The sequence below is a fragment of the Podarcis erhardii genome (assembly GCF_964252035.2).
Source record: "Podarcis erhardii genome assembly, chromosome: 1".
Classification (NCBI taxonomy): domain Eukaryota; kingdom Metazoa; phylum Chordata; class Lepidosauria; order Squamata; family Lacertidae; genus Podarcis; species Podarcis erhardii.
This window is the reverse complement of record NC_138497.1, coordinates 93,163,212-93,185,232: the sequence shown is the minus strand read 5'-3', so window position 1 is coordinate 93,185,232 and position 22,021 is coordinate 93,163,212. Positions and strand designations below refer to the sequence as shown.

Here is a 22,021-nt window from a genome sequence, read left to right as displayed (position 1 = left end):
AGTTTCGGGATGTGTTGTGCTTTTCTTTGGTGAAGTGGACCAAGCAAAGTCATCATAAATCCTGCTTCTGCATGTGTAATTCAGCCAAAAATGCTTCTTCTGAGCTTTTTGCCTGAAGGAAACCTACGAAGACTGAAAATATTTGACATGACCAGATTTAAAAGTGATAGTAGGTGTGTAAATGAAACTTTACCTTTGCTGTTGACTTATATGCAGGCAGATTTGCCTTTGAATCAGGTGCCAGATACCAATTTAACTGGATTTCATGTGCAAGCATCTGACCGCCAGCGCATTCTGCACTTATGCCTTAGATTCCTGCCATGCATAGAGGCAGGCCACATGATTCAAATGCGATATGTGTTGCCCAGCATGGGTAAATGTATTTTCTACAGCAAACAGTGCTGTTAATGCAGAATAACTGAGGTGGTAAAATTATACATTGTGACATTTCAGAATACAGGTGGAGGTGAACTGTGGTTTTATTATTGCTTACCTCTGTATAAAAAGCTCTCTGTAGGTAGTATACAAACACATCAGGGAAAGGGGCCATGCTAAACCTTTTTTGGCCGAGTTGATAAGTTTACTCTCTTACAATGTAGCTGGGGGAGAGCCAGAAGGGTGAGATCACAAAATTCAGCTCAGAGCTTTTGTTTCTTAAGGCTCCATCTGATAGGCCAATGTACAATAACCCACAGTTTATCTATTTCTGGAAGATTATGAGCTGAATCACCACAGCTGAAGTCTTGCTTCCAGGCTGAGAGGTATTTCAAATCTGATCCCTGTGTATCTGATCAAGACATAATGGAATTGAAAAGTGAGGCATGTGAAGCATCTCTAAGGAACATTGCGGTCTTGACATGCTCATTCTGAATGCTCCCTCGGCCAGCTCTGGTGGTTCAGATCCCGCTATCTGCACAATAGAGTCTCTCAGTATCCTTGATAAAATACATCCCCAAACACCAAGCACGTATGGTACCTTGTACATAAGCAACGCTATGATGCCATTTGTTATGGATAGCCTTTCAATGAGTTGGTTTCCATATCACAAATAAAGAGTGGGATCTTTCTTTCCCACCAAGGTGATTTGGAGTGCTTTTGCCTTCCTGATATGCAGAAACAACTTCTCCCAGGAAATGTTTGCCACCAGGCAGGCTTGTGACATGGGATATAGAAATGAAGTTTTTGCTCAAGAGGAAAGAGGCTGGTTCTTAAGCTGTAGGCTTTGCTTAGTGACCAATTTATAATAATTTTGTCCAGGCTGCAGTACATCAGAGAATGATTTTTAAAAATTAGAACTGTAACCCAAAATACTGTAGCCTCTTAAGATAGGTGGCCCATCTTTCCTGACCACTGGTCCTGCTAGCTAGGGATGATGGTAGTTGTAGTCCCAAAACAGCTGGAGGGCCAAGTTTGGCCGTCACTTCTCTAGGGGAAGGAGGAAAAGGCATAGTTTTTTTCCAATCTATCTAACTCTTATGTATTGGGGAGAGTACCGTAATATCCACACCAAAGTCACTGTATGGCTCTATTGCTGTTTATGGGCTGGATGGGAAGCAGTGCTTCTCTCTTGCCTTTTATGTAGGCAATGGGAGCAGCCCTACTTATAATTTAACAAATGTCATCCCATTCTGTGGTGGACCAAGCATCACCATAGTTTTGTGTCCATGATGCTTGAATTTAGCTGATATATTAAGTTTCCAGATGGTGAAAGTGACAACCAGGCAAAGGTATTGATTGTTATGAACAAAATATACTGAATATTTTTTTCCAGGTGATTGAGTCATATGTTGTCTCCCACCCCAGTTTGCCAATAATCTAATTACGTTTTATAGAATATATTACACATGGATTGTTAGTTTTATGAAGGTTCATTTTCCAGATTGCTTAGTGCTGAATTATAACAAAACGCTTCAGCAAAGACTTCTTGTATTATGTTTACATTCACTGCAACCTCTTTCCAATTTTAATTCTTTAAAAGAAGATTTGACAAATTCATGGAGGAAAGGCTATTGATGGCTGCAAACCATCATGGCCATTTTCTGCCTTCTCTATTGGAAGCAGTGTGCTTCTGAAAACTAGGTGCTGGGAAGGACAGGTGAGGAAAGTGCCATTGCACTGTGGTCCTACATGTTGGCTTTACATAGGCATCTGGTTGGCTACTGTGAGAACAGGATGAGCTTTTTGCCTGATCATCAGGGCTCCATTTATTTTGTTATGGTCTTAACTCAACCCCGCTACTCATTGTACAACTTCATCGTCAAATGGTTGATTATCTTAGCCTTGTTAGGTAAGCTTTTTAAATCCTTACCAAAAATAGTTGTCAGTAACTGTAGTTCCACACCTGCTTTGTGCTCCTTGTACCTTTGAGATTATAAGACTTTTGAAAGGGCTGTGCTTTCCATTAAAGCAGATGCTCAAAGTTTTGGCTATCTTCTGCTTTTTGGTAGTCACTACCAGCATAAGGCTTGACTAAGGGAAGTCACATACATGACACTAGGCGCATCATTCTTGAATATAATGTTCCCTGATCACATTAAGAGCAGATTTATGAACACAGGGACTTGGTATTTTAATTTCAACAATTATAGGTGCCAAGGCCAGTCTCTCTGGAAATTATCCTGTGTGAAGCTTAGTTATAACAGTGAAATGGACTTGACGTGCTCAGAGACACACTAGTCTTTATTTCCAAGTCACATTTTCCAGGACTAAAGCATGACATCAGAAACAGAGTCTGGACTAAGCCCTGGGGAATATTCACTCATATTAACCACAGGCTGTTACTCTTTCTTGGAAATGTGTTTTTCTGCTTTTTGTTTCAGGAGGAATGTCAGAACTATGTTCGTGTTCTGATTGTGTATGGAAAGAAAGTTTTCACTTGTGGTACCAATGCTTTTTCACCAGTGTGTTCCAGCAGACAGGTAAGTCTTTAAGGATGAATCAGAGAGCAGGATGAAAAAGAATGACTGTAGGTTGTCAGATGCTGATGGTGGTTGCTTGTGAGTAACCAGGCAGGACTCCGACCTGTCTTTTACAGGTTTTATTGTGCAAACTATTTACAGTGCAGATCTACAAAGTTCATGTCCATCTTAGTCACTTGCAGAATTCGGGAGTGGCCCCTTCCGGCTTCTCCCCCAACATAAGAACTTTGGCACCCCAAGCCTCTCCCCCCCCCCGCGTTTCACCTCTCTGCACAAGCTGGGTGATGGAAGTGGCGTGTGTCCCTCCTGACCAGCCTGGTGAGGTGAGGCGCTGGGACTCTCAGCAGCATCCTCGAGCCCTTTCCTCGCTTGGCTGGCCCCTTCCCTCTCTTCTCTACTGGAGGTGTGGCTTTCCCCACCACTGGAAGTGGAACTGCTTCTCAGGATACTGTTGGAATACTGCCAGGGAGATATGGCCCATCATGGCCCCCACGTCGCCTCCGGACGATCCATCGATCTCCCGTAGATACAGTATCAGCAATTAGCGACACGAGCTCCAGAAAATAGCTTGCCACATTCCAGAGCTGATGCACGCTCTATCAGCAGAATTCATACAGCGAAAGATGCACGCAGGAGAGCATTATTTAGAAGTTTATTCAGCGTTGGTCAGAACAAAGGAAAAAACATGACTGCCTGTTTGCGTGTTCAGGCACAGAGAGAAAACGAAAGCATAGACACAACAGAAACATCCTGTGAACAGGAAATACGCAGGCTGTGACACAAACATCCTGCTCCCTTTTAAGGTGGAATGGAAATATCCTAACAGTTTCGGAGGCTCTCTGTATCCCAACGGCCCCCTCCTTCCTCCCCTGTTCCGATGGCAGTCCCCTGACAGTAGGTAAATGAGATGGGAAATGTAAAGGCCTCAGTTTTACTTACCTGTGTAGCATCACTGGGTTATGTTTACCTGTGCCTCTAGTGGACAAAGGAAGGAGTAGCTTTTACAGGAAATAGGCTGCTGGCCCCTCTTCAGTTGTTTGTTCCTTCCTCACCAAAACATGTTACATTCTCCTTTGGCTCCTCTTACTCTTTCATTTTGGCTTAGGAATTTTATTCTTCTTGATAATATCTCTAAGTAATCTTCTGGGTTGGGGTGGGGGGACTAAAGCAGGGGGTGGGGACTCCCAAAACAGCCAAGTGAGAAATGAGTATACACAGTCAGGTCTGAAAGGTGACTTACTCTTGGCTGGGAAGGTGGAGGGAAGTAAGAACCAGGTGAAAGGAATAGAATGAGGTATGATGGAGGAGAGTGTGGCTGACTGTTAACAGGAGCATTCCCTGTTGCAGCTTCCACTTGTTCTAAATGAATTCTGATAGATGTGTAGGCATACGAGAGAAGAGGAGGAGAAATAACATGATATGTTGGGGACATTATACATTATGGTAGGTTGAGGTTATCACTGAGCAGTAAAGTTTCTGCAGTGATGAAAAGATTTATAATAGGTCAGACAAATACACTATTTAACCTACATCTCTGGGTTCTGAGTCGCAGCTATTGCTTAAGCATCTTGTGCAGAAATACTATCAAGCTCATAGACTGAGTTTTTTTGGTTGAAGAGCATGTTGTTGGTTACTAAACCATAGCTCTTTTTTAAGTGTCTGCAGGCACAATACATTTATGGTAGGACCGAAGGTGATGCAATCAAATGACTTTGTTCTGAGGTGACAGTGCCACTTTCGCACCTATCAATTTATACACAAAAGGTGATAGCCTTCAGGATGGAAGAAAGTGGTTGCCTATTTTCAGCTCTTTTCCCATTTGCTCCAGTCATGTGCATTTCTCTCTTCTGCACTGAAAGGCCAGTTAACATTTTAAGATGGAAGCAGATGGCATGAAGATCACATAGCATTGCACTGTGTTTATGAGCCTGCTAGTCACCACAGCAAACGGCAAAATGGAAGGCTGGTCAAATGCAGTAATGCATGGAATTAAGTTACTAAGACTGCAGTTTTATAGTTGAAGGGTTGCTATGGGTTTGGATTTTATCCTGGATGTAGCTCAGGCTAGTGCATCAGGTATGTTCATTCCTGGAGGCTGCATGTTCTCAGGCCTCAGGGTTCCTGTAATGTGCTGTGTGTAAGACTGCCTATGAAGAGTAAGCCTGTAAGCTACATTTGGTCCAGAATTCAACAGCCACATACTGGGAGAATGTAACTCCCCCATTGAAGCAATGGCACTGACTTCTAATTTGTTTCCTGGTCCAATTCAAAGTGCTGGTGAGGACCTTCTAAAGCCATTCATGCTTCTGGACCTGGAAATCTGAAGGACTGCCTTCTGCCATCCAAATCTGGCCATTTCCTAAGAACTTCAGCAAAGGCCCTCTTGTGAGTCTCAGCAACCCAAGAACTCACACTTTTGGGGAACCAGGGAGACTTACCTTGGCCCCCCGTCTTTCCTCAAATATCTAAAACCTTCCTAAGGAAAGCATGAGCTTCATGTCAAATCATGTGAAGAGGGCCTTGAAACAGGTGGACCATAGTCACTATAACTTAGAGGAGCAGGACTCGTATGCAGAGTACATGGAAGGGCATTATGAAGGTAACAATAACATAATGTTGAGATGCTTCTGATGACTTGACACGGCCAGCAAATCAGTGTGCAAGCTTCCACTTGGGAACTAGAGTCAGCTATAAAGTAGATATCTGCCAGCATTACTCTGGTGCTAAGGAATTCCCTTGCTGCCCAGTCTCCCTAAAGCCTAGATTCAGTTGAATTTAAGTTTTCTGAAAAAAATACACCCAGTTCCACAGGGATAGCATTTACCTCTGTTGCAAAGAATACAGCCATGGTATGCTTAGCTATGCTAGCTCAGAAAAAGCTATTTTTTACCTTGCCTTTGGTGCACTTAGCATTATCCAGGTTTGCTAATTTAGCCTATAGGGATCTGAGGGGTTGCAAAAACATGAAAGTATTGCTTGGCCAACTGTGTTATCTGTCAAACTGTTCTCATCACCCTTTTCTCTTCCATTGCTTTTTACATACAGGTGGGAAATCTTAGCAAAATCATTGAGAAAATAAATGGGGTGGCCCGCTGTCCCTATGACCCCCGGCACAACTCAACAGCAGTGATCACATCACAGGGAGAACTGTATGCTGCAACAGTCATTGATTTCTCTGGACGAGATCCTGCTATTTACCGCAGCCTTGGGAATGTCCCACCTCTTAGAACAGCACAATACAACTCCAAGTGGCTTAATGGTAAGAGCACTCTGGGAAATAGAGATCATTAAGGCCAGCTGTGCAGTCTTGGGAAATGACATTTTTTTTCCTTATCTCATAATGAAGATAAAATTCATTTACCTAAAAGATTTAGCTATCCACATTCAGGGGGTGTCCACAATATATTTATCTACCAACTCATACAGGGATGAGGCAGACTAAATATTTTAAGTAGCCAGCCTCTTCCTCCAGCTCTTCCACAGCCCCTTCAGATGAATGAGTTTGTAGTGTGTTTCTGTTTATTTTGGTGAATACTGGATTTTGGATGTGAATGCTTATCTATTGAGAACTTTGACAAAAGCTCACTTCAGCAACTGTGACTTAAAATGGAAAGTGGATGCATTTCTGTGTGTGGGTTTCCTGCTTTCTGCAGGAGAAGCAGATGCATTTCTACCCTAAGCCAGACTTCACATATGGCATAATGTGTATGGCAAGAGGATGTGGTAGGTGGACATGATTTGGGGGAAATTACCTTATGGGCTGAACTGGGAGGCCTGGCAGGCCAAATCTGACCCACGGGCTGGAGTCTCCCCACCTCTGCCATGCAGAGTACTGTAGTGCAGCCCCAAGAGGACGAGGAAGATTTTATTAATTTATATATTGTTTTGACTTAGACATTGAAATATGAACATCTATAATGAAAATAAGCAATAAAAACAATCCTGTTAAATGGCTATCACTAGGCCTTATCAAATTGATCAGATTGCAGCCTTCTCACTAGATGGGAGTTGGTGAAAGGTGTTATTACCTGTTACTGTAACTGAGGCTTTCAGGTGCATCAGGGGTCCAGAAGCTGAACACCATTTCTTACCAGAGTTCCTGGTTTGGATTTGCCCTGATTGGTTTGCCCAAATGCAGCCCCTCACACTGGCCAGAAGTGGTGTAAGGAAGAGACGGAAAAACCTGTGTCAGATGAGAAAGACAAGATCATCCCTTCCGGCTACCATGCTAGCAACAAACAGAACCCACTTGAAAGCAAGTCACAGATAATAACCCTTGCATAAATTTCACTGCTAAACAGTACGTTTCCAAGCGCAATTCAAAGTGTTGGCGCTGACCTTTAAAGCCCTAAATGGTCCAGTATGCCTGAAGGAGCGTCTCCACCCCCATCATTCAGCCCCATCATTCACTGAGGTCCAGCTCCGCGGGCCTTCTGGCGGTTCCCTCACTGTGAGAAGTGAAGCTACAGGGAACCAGGCAGAGGGCCTTCTCAGTAATGGTGCCCGCCCTGTGGAACGTCTTTCCATTAGATGTCAAGGAAATAAACAACTGTCTTTAGAAGACATCTGAAGGCAGTCCTGTTTAGGGAAGTTTTTAATGTTTGATGTTTTTATCGCTTGATGATGATGATGATGATGATGATGATGATGATGGGAGCTGCCCAGAGTGGCTGGGGAAACCCAGCCAGATGGGCTGGGTATAAATTATTATTATTATTATTATTATTATTATTATTATTATTATGCAGATCTAATAAAAATAAAACAAGTTTCTTGTTAATGATTTGGCCACATGTGATTTGAATAAAAATCTTTATTTATGTAGATGTAGTCCTGAACCTCTCTTCTTACCTTATATTGTAATTATTTTGCCCTGTTGTTTGGCATTGCTTACTTTTAGGCCACACACACACAAAAAAGCTTCCCTGTTATTCAAAGGCTAACGTATAGTATAGAGTCACTCATAAAGCATTATCGGGCATTGGAAAGCAGAACCTAGCATGTTGCAGAATAGCCCCATTTTAAATGCATCAAGATTCCTTTGGAATTCATGACTTCAAAATTCCAGTCTTAATTATTAGTACAAATTCTCATGGGAGGAGGAAGGGATTCAGAGAAAGTGTACCCTTTAGTTTGCTTTCTCACTCAGCCAGCAGAATCCTCACAGGGCCCCAGTATTACTTTCTGCTGCAGGGGACATTCAGTAGTGAAAGCATGTACTACAAACCATAATCTAGAGCCATTTTGGGATTTGGGGATGCACTGCCATCAATACATACCTTACTTTGCTGCTCTTTTGTTCTTTGGGATGTTTGCACATAGACTTTAATCTATGGGGTGATATATAGATATTACCTACAGAAAATGGTTCATTCTCAAGTGTAAGGAATGGCTTTAATGACAACAGCCAGATGTCAGTGGATTATTGCAGTTGGCCAAATTCAGCGAGACAGTAAACTAGTGCTGGTGCCTTTAAAAATGCACTTTGCCGCAATGCCATCAATACATTTCACAGTGAAGGATGGGTGAAGATATCTTTCACACCTGCATTAGGTCAAGGAATCTTGCAAAATGACTTAAAAGGTTTGTTTTGTTCTTGTTTTGATGAGCTCAGTGGTTGGTCAATTAATTAGTTGACTGAAAAAAACAATACATACTTGCATACGCATGCTATGTCCCTTCCTCCAAGGCTGACATCGCAGGGAGCTTTCTCTGCTGGAAATACTGCTTAAACCCAGGTGAATGCTGCCTCCTGCATAGTAACATATCTCTCTGTACCTTCAGGGGGATTTCCATTCATCATAATTCAGCACAGCTCCAGCTGACAAGCAAATAACCCTACCTGCAGTTTTCCCTTTCACTGTAGGCTTTGTCTGTCCACCTGTTTAGCTGCTGTACAGCCGTTACCTGTGTAGTCTGTCAGCTGAGTCTTTAGCAGGTACCTCCATGCACACTCAGAGCACATGGATGCACAGCATGCTCCCAAGCACCAGGGTGGGATGAAAGAGGGAGAAATAGGCAGTGGAGGAGGTGGTCCAAGTCTAGTATTAGCAGTGTGAATTAATTTCCAAAAGGTTTCTCTTGAATTGTCATTTTATACAATAATCACTGTTGTATGCTGATTATATATTTATGCCTCAAATTCTGTTCTTCCACTAAGAGGAAAAAGTTGGGCCCACAGTTTGCTGCCCCTCAGCACTAGCACATAGTTTTGTGGTGTGTGCTGGTATTTTGTCTGTTTAGAGAGGGAGGTTCTGAGCATAACCTTTTTTCTGTAGATGGGTATTTTGTGGTGCCCACAGCAGTTTCTAAGATGCGCTCCTAGGCCTACAAGTGTGGGAGGCACCTGGGATAAGCCCAGCTCTAGTGTGTAGAAAACTTGGGGAAAATAAGTGAACTGCAGGAACATTACTTGTCCCAGGATCTTGTATCTGACAGTGACATGAATTAGTTGCAACAAAGGAAATTGGTAGATCCCTGGAAAAAGGACAGTGTGCTGCTCCCCATCATTTAATCACTGTATCAATTAGCCTCAGTCCTTGAGGCACCTGACTATTTTAGGAAATAGCAGTTGATGTTCCTCTTCCCACTCCTCCCTCTTTTGTTGTATTTTTGAAAAGACTTATAATATTGACCATCACTGTAGCTCAAAGTAGTCAATCTGTACAAAAGGCAGATGAGGTGGTAAAACTGCTTCTGGAATATATGCCATTTCAGACTGTGAGTGAGGAATCACATGACTGAATTCTCCCTTGCTACACACACACACACACACACACACACACACACACACACACAGCCCCCCCCCACTTGTAAAAAATTAGACCTGAAAAATAATAACTAGGCAATCCAATTCAAGACAGCTTAATTTAATCATAAGAGTTTTTGTTGATTAATTGATTCATTAGTCAGTTTACTAAATTTACACTTGGATAAAAACAGTATTTCTGAAGTAATATTTTTTGTGTTTAGAGAATGTACATGTGTGTTGTAGCAGGCATCATCTTAAAATAAGCATTCCATGTGTGTACCATTTCAGAAGTGTATGGGTACTCACATTCACATGAAACTTCCCCACCTGTTGAAAGGACATTTGTGGGGCGTTGTGGGCTAGCCTCTCATCACAGCTGCACAAAGTGGAAAAGCAATCACACAACCAATGTGTTCAGCTCTTGTGCAAAAGAATACTATGCATGTTAATCTCCAATTAGGGTATTTCCTTGCGCTGAGGAGTTCTTTTCCATTGGCATGTGCAGAAACACTTCTCTGTACATTCCAACATGACAAAAAGCTCCACATATGTACCAGAGGGCATGGCTATGGTGCACAGCTTCAGCTTGGGGTGGAATTAGTCTATGGGCCCTGCAGCCCCCTCACACGGTTTCATGGTCTTCTCTTGATGATGTAGTCATCAAATGATGAATGTGCCCATAAAAACAAGCCTATTGTGTTCTCCTGTTCCTTGGATGTTGTAAAAAAAAAAAAAAAAAGAGAGAGGTTTGTTTTCCTCTTTCTCATCCTCTGATCACTCCTGAACTTTTATCCCCACAGGCTGTGTAAATCCAACCCTTTCTATGTAAATCTCATTGCGTTTTATGGCTTTATTTTTCTCCAGAGCCCAACTTCATTGCTGCCTATGACATTGGTTTGTTCACTTACTTCTTTTTCCGTGAGAATGCTGTAGAACATGACTGTGGGAAAACTGTCTATTCTCGCGTGGGAAGGGTTTGCAAAAACGACATTGGGGGGAGATTTTTATTGGAGGACACATGGACAACATTCATGAAGGCTCGGCTGAACTGCTCCCGTTCTGGTGAAATCCCTTTCTACTACAATGAACTGCAAAGCACATTTTATCTACCTGAACAAGATTTGATCTATGGAGTGTTTACAACCAATGTGTGAGTTTGTTGCTTTTCTTGCTTCTTATTTACTTCCTTATAATGCTTACCTCTTTTTTCTAGTACTTGTATTTAGGCAAATTCCTTCCATTGTTCAGTTTAGTGAGGCTGTATTTGGACATCACAGTGAACCATAATATGATGGCTTGTTGTGACAGGAGCCAACTTATATGACCTTGTACATGTGTGTGTCTCCTCTGCTGCAATCATGAGGACAAGACTGGAAGTTTTTGCATCTGTTTTCTGTTAGCTTCAGTTTAGCATTGCATCTCAAACCAAACTAATGTTGCATCTGCTGTTAATCTTACCTAACTTTTGTTTGAAATAAGCCAGCTTTATAACCCATAGTTTGATTTATTTTAAGCAAACTATAGTTACGGTTAACCAATGTTTATTGGGTTTGGATTAAACAATAAGCTGCAACTAATCAAAAATAGAAGTGAAATCTTCTGAACTCATATTTGTGCTGGGCAGTGGGAGGTGGGAGTACTTAAACCAAAGGTTCACTGTGGCTTGGTTTATTGCGATGTCTAAATGCAGCCAGATTAAGTAAAATAAGCAAAGCAATGCTTGGTTTTCCTCTACACCTATCTGTCTTCTTCTACACCTATAATTCTAATATTTGCAAGGCAAAATAGGTGGTTCCTCATTCAGTGTTATTATTACTTTATTTTTGAACTGTGATTTTTACCCAAATTATATTATTGGTGATATTCATATTATTAGTATGTATATGTGTGTGTGTATATATATATATATATATATATATATATATATATATATATATACCTGTGTCTATTACTGTGCACTTGTTTCTATTACATCTGAGCTAGATGTAAACCTATCCTTGCTAACAACTGGGAGTCTCTGGTTGCAATCCTATGCGTACTTTACCTGAAAGTAAGACTCATAGTTGGACTTAGCTTCTGAATAAACATACATAGGGTTGTGTTATTAGTTACACTGATGAAGTCAGCAGAACAAAGGAAGACATCTCCAACTTTGACCAGAAAACCGAGGGAGGGAAAATTCAAAAGATGCTAAATAAAATTCACTGTTCATTTGCAGATGTAGCCCCAAATCTTACTCTGCCTAATGTTTTAAGTAGAATATGCTCTTTTTCAGTAGTATTGGTTATTTCCAGTAAAGGTAAAGAAACTTCTCATTCAGAAACTTGGAAGTAACTACTGCCACTAATGAAGGCTATAGTACAGTCATACCTCATGTTGCGAACGGTGAGGGTTGTGCGTTTTCTGGTTACAGATGCGCTGAACCCGGAAGTACTGGAATGGGTTACTTCCGGGTTTCAGCACTTGCGCATGCGCAAAAGCACTAAATCGCGTCACACGTGCACAGACGCACCGCTGCACGTTCGCGCCCTGAGGTTCCACTGTATAAGTGAGCTATATTAGATGTAAAATAAGCAATTGATTGCATTTGCAAATAAAAACAGAATTTCTTTTTTTTTTAGGGTTGCTTTCTTCTTTATACACATTTCAATGTATTGTACACTTCTTACTGTTTACACAAACATACATAGAAATGAGCTGTTAGTCATAGATATTGATGGTTCTTGGTTGTAGCATTTTAGTGTTAACTAGAATATAAGAAATTTGTTTTTAATTATGAACTAAAAGAAGAAAATCTGATTAGCTACTATGCGGGACAGTACTGTCTAGACACCAGATTATGAAGCCTTCCTACTTTAATCATTTGAATTAGCCACTTGTGGAGAAGAGGATTTCTTAAAAGTTGTAATTATCTGAAAAACTGTTCTCAGAGTAGAAGTGTATGACTTATCTTTGACAGAATTGAAGAATTGTCATCCAAGAGCTGGCTCCGATGAGAGGCCAGGATTGATTTGTGCTAAAGTGCATGCTTATATAAGCAGCTTGCTTGTGTGAACCGTGCAAGGAACTTATGAAAGGTCCTATATTTTATGTTTCATTTTTGTCTTCACAGAAGGCAAGGTTGTTGTTTTCAGTTTCTCAGAAGACTTGGGTCTTGCATGAGTTCATGATTCCTGAATCGCAGTGCTCATGCAAGAAGGCCCTGACAGAGGAACAGAAATGATTTAATAGTCAGGGGCCAAACTACACACAATTGCAGCATCCTTAGGACTTTAAATGTGGACCTGAGGTGATTATAATTAAAAGAAGGAGTGTGGATGCAATTTGACATGCAGAACAGATGCATGGGCAGAGAGGTTCTGAATTATTCGCTGCCTCCCCCTGCTTCAGTAATCTCTCCCCTTCTATTTTACTTGTTGTTTGTTTGTTGTTGTTGTTATTTATCAAATACTATTCCACTCTTCATCCAACGATCTCAAGGTGATTTACAATATAAAGACATAAAAATGCATACCACAAGAACACACAAGAACAATACCCAAGCACACAGTTTAAAAGGCCATAGATTGTTTAATTGGCCAAAGGCCTGGGAAAAGAGAAATATTTTTGCCTGGAGCCTAAAGATAGGTAAGGAAGGAACCAGTGAGTCTCCCTGTGGAGAGCAGTCCACTGAAAGAGGCCATTTTCATAAATCCCCCCTGCAGCACCCTACACTGCACCTAAACATACTGCAGAGAGTCCCCTAATCCTCTGGAGCACATTTGCTGCAAGGTGCAAGAACTGCCACTCCCCATATGAACCAATCTGGACCCTGTGATCATAATTTGAGGCCATGCTTCATGGGCCTCCTCCAAAAGAGGTCTGGAAAGCAGCAACATGAGAACGGGCCTTCTTGTTTTGCTGAAGGTTTTTCTTTCCATTAGTGGACAGTCACCATTAGATACACCCTGTAACTCCCTCTAAGCTTTAATGTTTAATCCAGCTCTGTTGATTTATGAAGAGAGTGTATGTGCAGAATCTAGTGTGGTTTTCCTCACCTTACCCCATAATTGTTTAGACTGCTGTCTTGTTAGAAAGAGGCAAAAGGACCAAATATGCAATTACGACTTCTCTTTTTCTTTCACATTGCAAGAAAAAAAGCATTATGTAACTCCAAAAGAAGTGAATAGAAAAAAATTATTATTGATAATAGCTAAACTTAGATCAAATAGGGGCTTTGTGCTATGACACAGTGTTCTTTCAAGAATTCAAAGAGAGAAAAGTTCCAATTTGTCAGCTAACTAGACAAATAATGGTAATTATTCTTTTAACTTCTATCAGGACTTATTCCATGCTGTATGCATTCTGCATACAAAGTAAGTCTTCCATTTGCTGCAGTAGTATAACTGATGCATAAAAGGTGTATAATTTTTATCGTAAGGCATATTTACTCTTGAAGGAAGAGAAAAATATATGTGTATATACTCAAATCTCAAAGATTCTCATTTAATGGGGTCAGAAGCAATTCTCCAAAAAATGGGCATCAACCAGCATGGTGCACTTCATTGTGAAAAACATGTTATAGTCTGATTTATTGCTCATTGTTGTGTAATGCAGAGCTAAGTCAGCAAGAAAGATGGCTATTTAGGGAAGAAACCTATGAAATATTTAAGCAGTTGTTATTAAAGTTTTCACTAGGGTCACTGAAACCCAATTTAAAAGCTTTTGGACTTTTTTCCTCAACATTTTGGCATAATTGTCAGTGGGGCTGAATGTAGAATGTAGGGCTATCTCTGAGAACGGGACAGTGCACACATATATGAATGCAAAGTCGGGGTGAGGAGGGGAGAGGAGAGGTAGAGATGGTGCTTCAATATGAGTATGCCTACAGCACCTCACTTTCAGTCTTAGCCACTCTTGTCTAGCACATCTGACTCCGGCAAGTCACTTGGTAACTGTGCTGATGCTTCCAAACTCCATGTAGCAGATGCAGGAATTTACAGGGCAGGAGGCACATGGCAGGAAACCCAACAGAACAATGTGAAGAGAGTACAGTCATACCTTGGGTTGAAGTAGCTTCGGGATAAGTATTTTCGGGTTGCATGCTGCAACGACCCGGAAGTAACAGAGCGTGTTACTTCCGGGTTTCGCCCCTCACGCATGTGCAGACAGTCAAAATGACGTCACACACATGCGCGGAAGCAGCGAATTGTGACCCACATACGCGCGGACATGGGTTGCGTTTGCTTCTGTGTGCGAACGGGGCTCCGGAATGGATCCCGTTCGCATCCAGAGGGTACCACTGTATATTTGTTTCTCAGGCTCTGAAGGAATTGTAGAGAAAGCATATGTGCTGTCTTAATACAATAATGCCCTTCTGTTTCTGACTTCATTCTTAGAGGTTGCATGTACACATTTTTGCAGAATTATAAACTCATTTTATCCAGTGGTGTCTGCCCTCTGAATCACACATTAAATTAGCAACAGACTATAGATATATCTTGACATACTGGAGAATTATTTTATTGTTAAGACAATGATCCACAGCCTTAGGCGGTTGGGTTACAGCTACTTACACGTCCATGTAGCAGCCAGTCGATAAAACGTGGCATGTGCACAAGTCTGGACTCTTGTCATGCATGTTGGGAAATGAAGAGTGTCATGGGGCTGGAGATAATCTTGAGAAATAGCTTTCAGTGCATTAGCTCTACGACTGAAATCTAGTATCATGCCTGGGGCTACTTCCAAGGAACCTTGGGAATATAATGTCATAATTATACTGAGGATTCAGGGTTGGGGGGGGGGCAAGTCTCTTGATACTGGCAATTCATTTGTGCACCAGAGGGATTTGTTGTATCTAGGAATTTAGCCCACTGCAGTGAGTCAGAAGAATTTTTGAAATTATAAACATCGTTTAACAATGCACCAGGATGCTCTGGAGTTACGATCGCGTAGCATAGTGTGGTATGTAGCATACTGTCTCACAGTAGTGGATGGCACAGTGGGGTGGAGACACTTACTTGACCTGCTGGCAGTTGAGTCACTGCTTCTTACCAGGAGGGGAAGCAGAGAAATGGCAGGGATGGTGGTGTGGTCAAGCACATTGCATTGCCCTCCCTGTTGCCTCCCCCTCATCATCCTGGTAAGCAGCAGTGCTCACCCACCAGGAGGTCAGATCAGCACTTGCAGCTCACTATGCTGCGACTTAACTGTGGTCTCACCTGTGGTCATGAGGTAATGGACAGATGCGGATGACACATAAATATTTCGTAATACTGTCCTTGTATTTCCTCCTTCAAAAATTTGGAGTGCTTGGATCAACTTTATGACTGTTTCCAGATCAGTGATTTTACAGTCCTGCCAGCCCATCTTTCACGCTCTAGTTCTGCGTCTTTCCGTGCACAAGAACAGTGCAAGCGAGTGGTTTATTATTTGGGCCAGTGTGCCAGCTCTAACGGCAGAAAGCTGCAGGGCAATCCAGGGTTGTGTTGATTTTGTCCCTTTGCAGTTCTGAGGGGAGAACTTTGCTATGAAACGTTTGGCAGCTTGTTTTGGAAGCCCCACTCCGATCTCAAACAATCTGCAGTTTTATTTAGACGATTGTTTTTCTTCTTCTTCTCCTTGTGCCTGAAGGCATTAACTTGTCACTCGTCATTAGCTTTGTCTAAAGAACTGCCTTCTGTGAACACGCAACATGTCAATATCACTCAGATACCAGCAAAGAAAGGTTTAGCATGTGGTGCTTTGACAAGTTCAAAGCCTACTGCTCCATTGCTCAGTGAAATGGAAGGATGGCTGTGAGGGGAAAGAGGGAAAGGAGAACACACAATCTTAATAGTAATGTTTTAAAAGTGATGTCTTGCTTCCTCAGTGGCAAAAAGGCATCTCCCAGTCAACTTCAAATTGAGGTAGTTCTCTGGATTAGTTTTCTAACATGGTGGAATTATTATGGTGGAAATTTTCTTTGTAGGAACAAATGAGAGACATGTGGTGTGCATCATTTAAGAGTAAAGAAATGTTGGAGGACCTACAAGTAGTTTATGAGGTGCATGCTTTTATTCATTCATTCATTTCATTTCATTTATATCTCACCTTTCCTCCAAGCTGCTGATGGTGCCCTAAATTGGTATGATACAATTCTGTACAGGCTTCCTATACATACTGCTCGTACCACAAAGTAGGAATGAAATAGAAGCATGCTTTTTTTTGCTTCTTCATGTAGCAGCGTCTTTAAAAAAAAGAAGGAAGGAAGGGAAGGACCTTCTCCGCTTATTGCCTGCCTAAAATCACACGGCTTAGATATGTGTTCTTAAGTAATTACTGGTTTAGTAAAAAAATCCTTTTCATAGTAGTTCAAATTGCTACCATTAGCAACTTGATATATAAAGCAGTCATTCAGACATTTACACAGCACGGTGACAAAGTCTGTCATGTTGTTCTGAAAGGGCTTTCTGTATTTTTAGCCTCTTCTTTACAATTTTCAGCTCTCTCTGATTTCTTCTTCTTTGTTGGTCCTCCTCTCTCCCCACCTTTTAAAATAGCATATAAATGTTTTAGAGTCCTCAGCTGGACTCTACAAGCTCGGTCTGATGGCCTTTATGTGGATATGATTCCTGGTAAAGCATGAAATCTCAGCCTAATATTTCTCAACTGTTTAGTGTGAATAATTGTGGCTTGCCTGCATCCCATAGTGGAGGAGAATTAGGAGAAGATTGTAAGGCAGGTGTGGGAACCTCCCCCCCCCCCCGGTGTTGCTGAACTACAGCTCCCAGCATCCCTAGCCACTGGCCATGTTTGCTGGGGCTGGTGGGAGTTGTAGTTCAGTAACATCTGAAGGGCCAAAGGTTCCCCACACCTGTTGTAAATAAGTACAATGCCTTTGAGGAATGGGGAAAGGAGTGTGTACAAGGAGAACCTTTTTCAGATGCTTGCCTGTGTTTGTTTAATGGCTTACCTTAATAATGGAGAGTAGGCTGCCATTTCAGTTCTACACCGAAGGACACACCTTCACCACATGGAGGCTTGCCTCCTAAATGAGGATGCCAAATTGAGAGTGTTGCTTGATTAACTTACCCACAGTATCCACAGTAAGTGATCCTGGGTGCATATTCCTAGTGATACAAGTGACCTGCTGAAGCTTTACTTGTCTGTCTTAAAGGGAAGCTCCTTCTGCCAGAAATGTAAAGAGATTTCCCTTTTTTAATGCTAATTTGTATATTCAAAATCAACACAGGAAATTGCTTGAATTCACAGCTGAAGTTCAAAGACTATTTAGGGAAGGGAAGGGCAATTTCAAACAGTGAGCGTCAGGAACATTTTGGAATTGTTTCCTTCATTTCTATCCCGGCTTTTGTCTGTGGAACTCATGGCAACATGTAAAAGTCTTGTGCCCAGGCAGTTAGCTTCAGGAATCTATTGCATCGTGCGCCTTCAGACCATGTATTGGGACTTTGAGGTATTTTCACCATCATTCAAGCATAGCATTCCAGATGCATGTATGGTTGGTGGTCAAGGTTGATGGGACTTGGAGTCTGAAAACATTTGGAGGGCAGTACATTGCCTGCCCCTTCCTGTTTTAATACTTTTCAGAACATAAAAAGGCTCCAAAGGCTCATCTAGTCTCAGCATACTTTTCTCATGAGCCAACTAGAAGCTATGATATTAAGCAGAATGCATTTTTTATCCCAGATGAGGCCAGATTCTGTATTCCCTCTCCTTTGTCTGTCTGTCCTTGCAATTGGAGCTTTATGCAAATAGCACATATATGAAATGGTGAGTATCCAATGGGTTTGAAGGTCCAAAGGCAGGTGTGCTTTTCGGAGGTAGCATTAATACCTTAACAATGAAACCTGTGGAGCTTAAAATTAAATTTCACCTTGAAAAATAAACCAGAGGTTTTAAAAACTAGGCCATTTATAATCAATCAGGATTGATGGGATATCAGTAGTAATGTTCCTTGTGAATTAAGCTGCGTGTGACTTTTCATGTCAAAACTGCTTCTCTTAGTCTTAAATCATGTACAGTGTTCAAGAGGGGCTTTTCAACATCTCCTAATTGTCATATAATCCATGAGGATTCTTCTCCTCCCTTCTGAGGCCTGTAGCCCAGTGCACTTCCTCCTGGTAATTTGCATGCAATTTATTTTAGTGAGATTTGATGTCTGTTATGATGGAAGTGTCAATGTTCTAAAGATTAAATTGATTTTTCTCCTTTTCTCTTTCCTTTTGCCCTTGTTTCCAGAAACAGTATTGCTGCTTCAGCAGTGTGTGCCTTCAATCTCAGTGCTATTACGCAAGCCTTTAATGGGCCTTTCCGATACCAAGAAAATCCAAGATCTGCATGGCTGCCAACAATCAACCCCATCCCTAATTTTCAGGTATTTTAATGCAACCCCTCAGTTCACTCACATCTCATTCTGTTTCCTCGTTTGATGAGTAAATGTTAATTAACTGGTTCAATGGCAGCTAGCACATCAGGTGTCTGTACACACAGAGAGAGCCTATGTTCAAGTCCCCATTCAGTTATGAGGCTCATCAAATTGTCTTGGGCAATCTATTTTCTCTTAGCATAATGTTACCTCCTTAGTAACCATTCTTTACACGTATTACTCGTCTGTCCCTGCCCCCCCCCATCTGCAGCCATGTAGTTGTTTCTGAAGCTCCATTCAAACATCACCTCCTTGAGCATTTTGCCTGACTAGAACGTATCATTAAGCGCTGCTGCTTTCTTGCCTGGATGGGAAAATAGAGAGGATTGTGTGCGTAAATTAGCGCATCTCATCACTTATGCTTGTGGCTCTGCCCACTACTGGCATAAGGCCCTGAGAAAATTCCCTAGGAGAGAATGTGGCCCTTGGGGTGAAATAGCTGCCTACCTTTCCTATATAAAGTATTGGTAGTTTAGTCTTGTATGATTTATAGTCCTGTTCTTTCATAGTCTTTGATCCGGAACTACTAGAGTAGACCCATTGAAAGTTTGCCATGTCTAGTCATTTCAATAGGTCTACCCTGAGTAGGACTAGCATTGCATATAACCTATAGGCTCTAGGCCTCCCCACCCCTACCTCTGCTGCTGCCCCTTCCTCCTGCAAGTCTGCTCTCAGTACCCGTTCTATCCCATTTCAGCTATATTTTAGCAGGCAGAATTCTACATGTTCCTGCCAAGTAGGTGGGAGGTCACAAAACCAGTACTAGTTTGCTTTTCAGGAGCACAATTTATTGTGGGATGTTCCGTTAAATCTTACAGCTTACAGCTGAGTTTCATATAGAAAATTAACCAGGGTTATCATAGAAGATCTGGGGAGCAGCATTTGTAGTGCATCAGGGGCAGCCAGAGTGGTGGCCTCTGGGTGTTTTATTTATTTATTGTTCACATTTAAAAATGCTGCTTTACAGCTTGAGGCCATCAAAGCAATGATCAAGATAAAAATAAAATAAAATAAAATGCAGGAAATAAAAACTCCAAAAACAGCAAAGCCATTCCAGCAGATAAACAGTAAATTTTTCATAAGTGGGTCATACCTCAGTAAAAGCCTTCGTAAACAAAATAAGTCGTTGTTAAGACTCCACATCCCATCATCCCCAATCAGTGTGGCCAGTGGTTAAGGGGAACAATAGACCAGCAACATCAAGAGGGCACTAGATTGGCTACGAACTGCAGTACATCATCTGCTACATACTAGGAGGTCTCCAGCCTTTGGTTCACTGGAGCAACCGGAAGCTTTTATACTGCATGTTCCCAATGGAGCATCAGTCAGGGATGTTTTGGACTAGCTTTCATCCTCAAAAGCATATAGCCTGTGCTGCAGAGAAGGTGTGAAAAGATTGCAAAGTCAAGATGAGAGTTTTACAAAAGAAAAGGGAATGTATGTGGTGAACGACAGGAAGATTGGAAAAAGAGATTAGAACATTTTTCAAGTACAGAAGGAACAAGAGGTCAATGAAGGGCCTTCAGGAGATGACAAAGGTAATTTAGTGGCTGTGAAGAAACGATTTGGAAGGGGGAGGGGGAAATCCTCGCTTCGTTGTTTGGAGGATGAAGGAACAATGCCAGAAATCTTTCCTTCCAAGAGAAAAATACAGGTCTGGGACATATGAAATGGAAATTAGAACGAAACAATTGAAAAATACAAGTCCACTTACTTAGCACTTATGCTACCCCTGGTATTAAATGATAAACTTCTGTCCACTGAGAACAGAAAATGCAGTTCAGCAATTAATGGTTTCCCCAACCATCAGAGATGGTTCATGCAGGGGAAAAGCGAGATGAACCAAAACTGGGAGAGACTATCCCAATCAAGATTGTGGATTTCAAATTAAATAGGAATAGCAGGGCATTTTATGTTTAGACCTGCTCTAGTTTAAGAAGTATCTTGATTTTGACATGTTTTCATTGCCTAAATCTGCAGCTGCAATCCTGTTCCATCGGTTGGAAGAACATTCCTAGTAAGCATGGGTTGGATTGTGCTGTGGATTTACGTTTGTACCACATTGGAGTAGATTAACCTCTTTTAACCTCTTTTGGAGTAGATTAACCAGAAGATTTTTATTTGAATATGTCTGTGTAATATGGAAGAAGGAACAAACTTGCAAATTTGTAATCTGTTTTTATCACTGGAAGCTGTGTCTTGAGATCCATGTCAATATAAACATCATGACAGTCGGCAAGAACTCTGCAGTAAAAATAGCAAACAAAACGAAAACAGTAGTTAATGTTAAAGAGTTTTAAAAGTTGTAAAAGAAACACTGCTGTTCTGTTCTCCTTCAGTGTGGAATACTGAATGATGATAGTCCTAATGAAAACTTGACAGAGAGGATCCTTCAGGATGCTCAGCGCTTATTCCTGATGAACGATGTTGTGCAACCAGTCTCTGTTGATCCATATGTCACTCAGGACAACATCCGTTTTTCTAAGCTGGTGGTTGACATTGTTCAGGGCAAGGACACACTATACCATGTGATGTATATCGGGACAGGTAAGTGCTTTTTACACCTGGGAGACTTCAACCATCTCATATGTGGATTTATTAAACAGTAATCTGTGAGTTCCTTACTACATGTTCTCAAATAGGAAAAAAAGCGTGAGAATTGATCTTCCATTATTATCTGGGTAGAAACTGAAAGAGCATTTTGAAAGTGTAGGCCACAATTTAGATGGCTTTAGGAAACAGAAGGGATGGGGTTAGGGTCCTATAGTTAGCCTAAGAAAGAGAATAGTATCTGCTTAAATGGAATTCATTTGCAAGTGAAGGTTTCTGTGAAGACTGAACGCCTTCCTGGTGAAGATTCAGCTCAAAAAAGGAGTAGAGAGGTAAATGACATCCTCAAGATAGCTGGTTGACAGTCTTCACTTGTTTCTGGGTCATATAGTATTT

General features: G+C 41.5%; 1 protein-coding gene across 9 annotated transcripts in view; it reads left to right on the top strand.

Annotated features, from left to right (window-relative positions):
- The window catches only part of SEMA5B (semaphorin 5B), a 363,675-nt gene that overhangs the window by 259,661 nt on the left and 81,993 nt on the right, over window positions 1–22,021 (top strand). For 8 of the 9 annotated variants that reach the window (XM_081871152.1, XM_081871150.1, XM_081871157.1 and 5 more), the window contains 5 exons: window positions 2,820–2,918; window positions 5,964–6,177; window positions 10,534–10,819; window positions 18,889–19,024; window positions 21,415–21,622. In XM_081871152.1, coding sequence (XP_081727278.1) covers window positions 2,820–2,918; window positions 5,964–6,177; window positions 10,534–10,819; window positions 18,889–19,024; window positions 21,415–21,622 — 943 coding nt within the window. The remainder of the gene's footprint in view (window positions 1–2,819; window positions 2,919–5,963; window positions 6,178–10,533; window positions 10,820–18,888; window positions 19,025–21,414; window positions 21,623–22,021) is intronic. The other variant, XM_081871155.1, reaches the window with a different exon arrangement.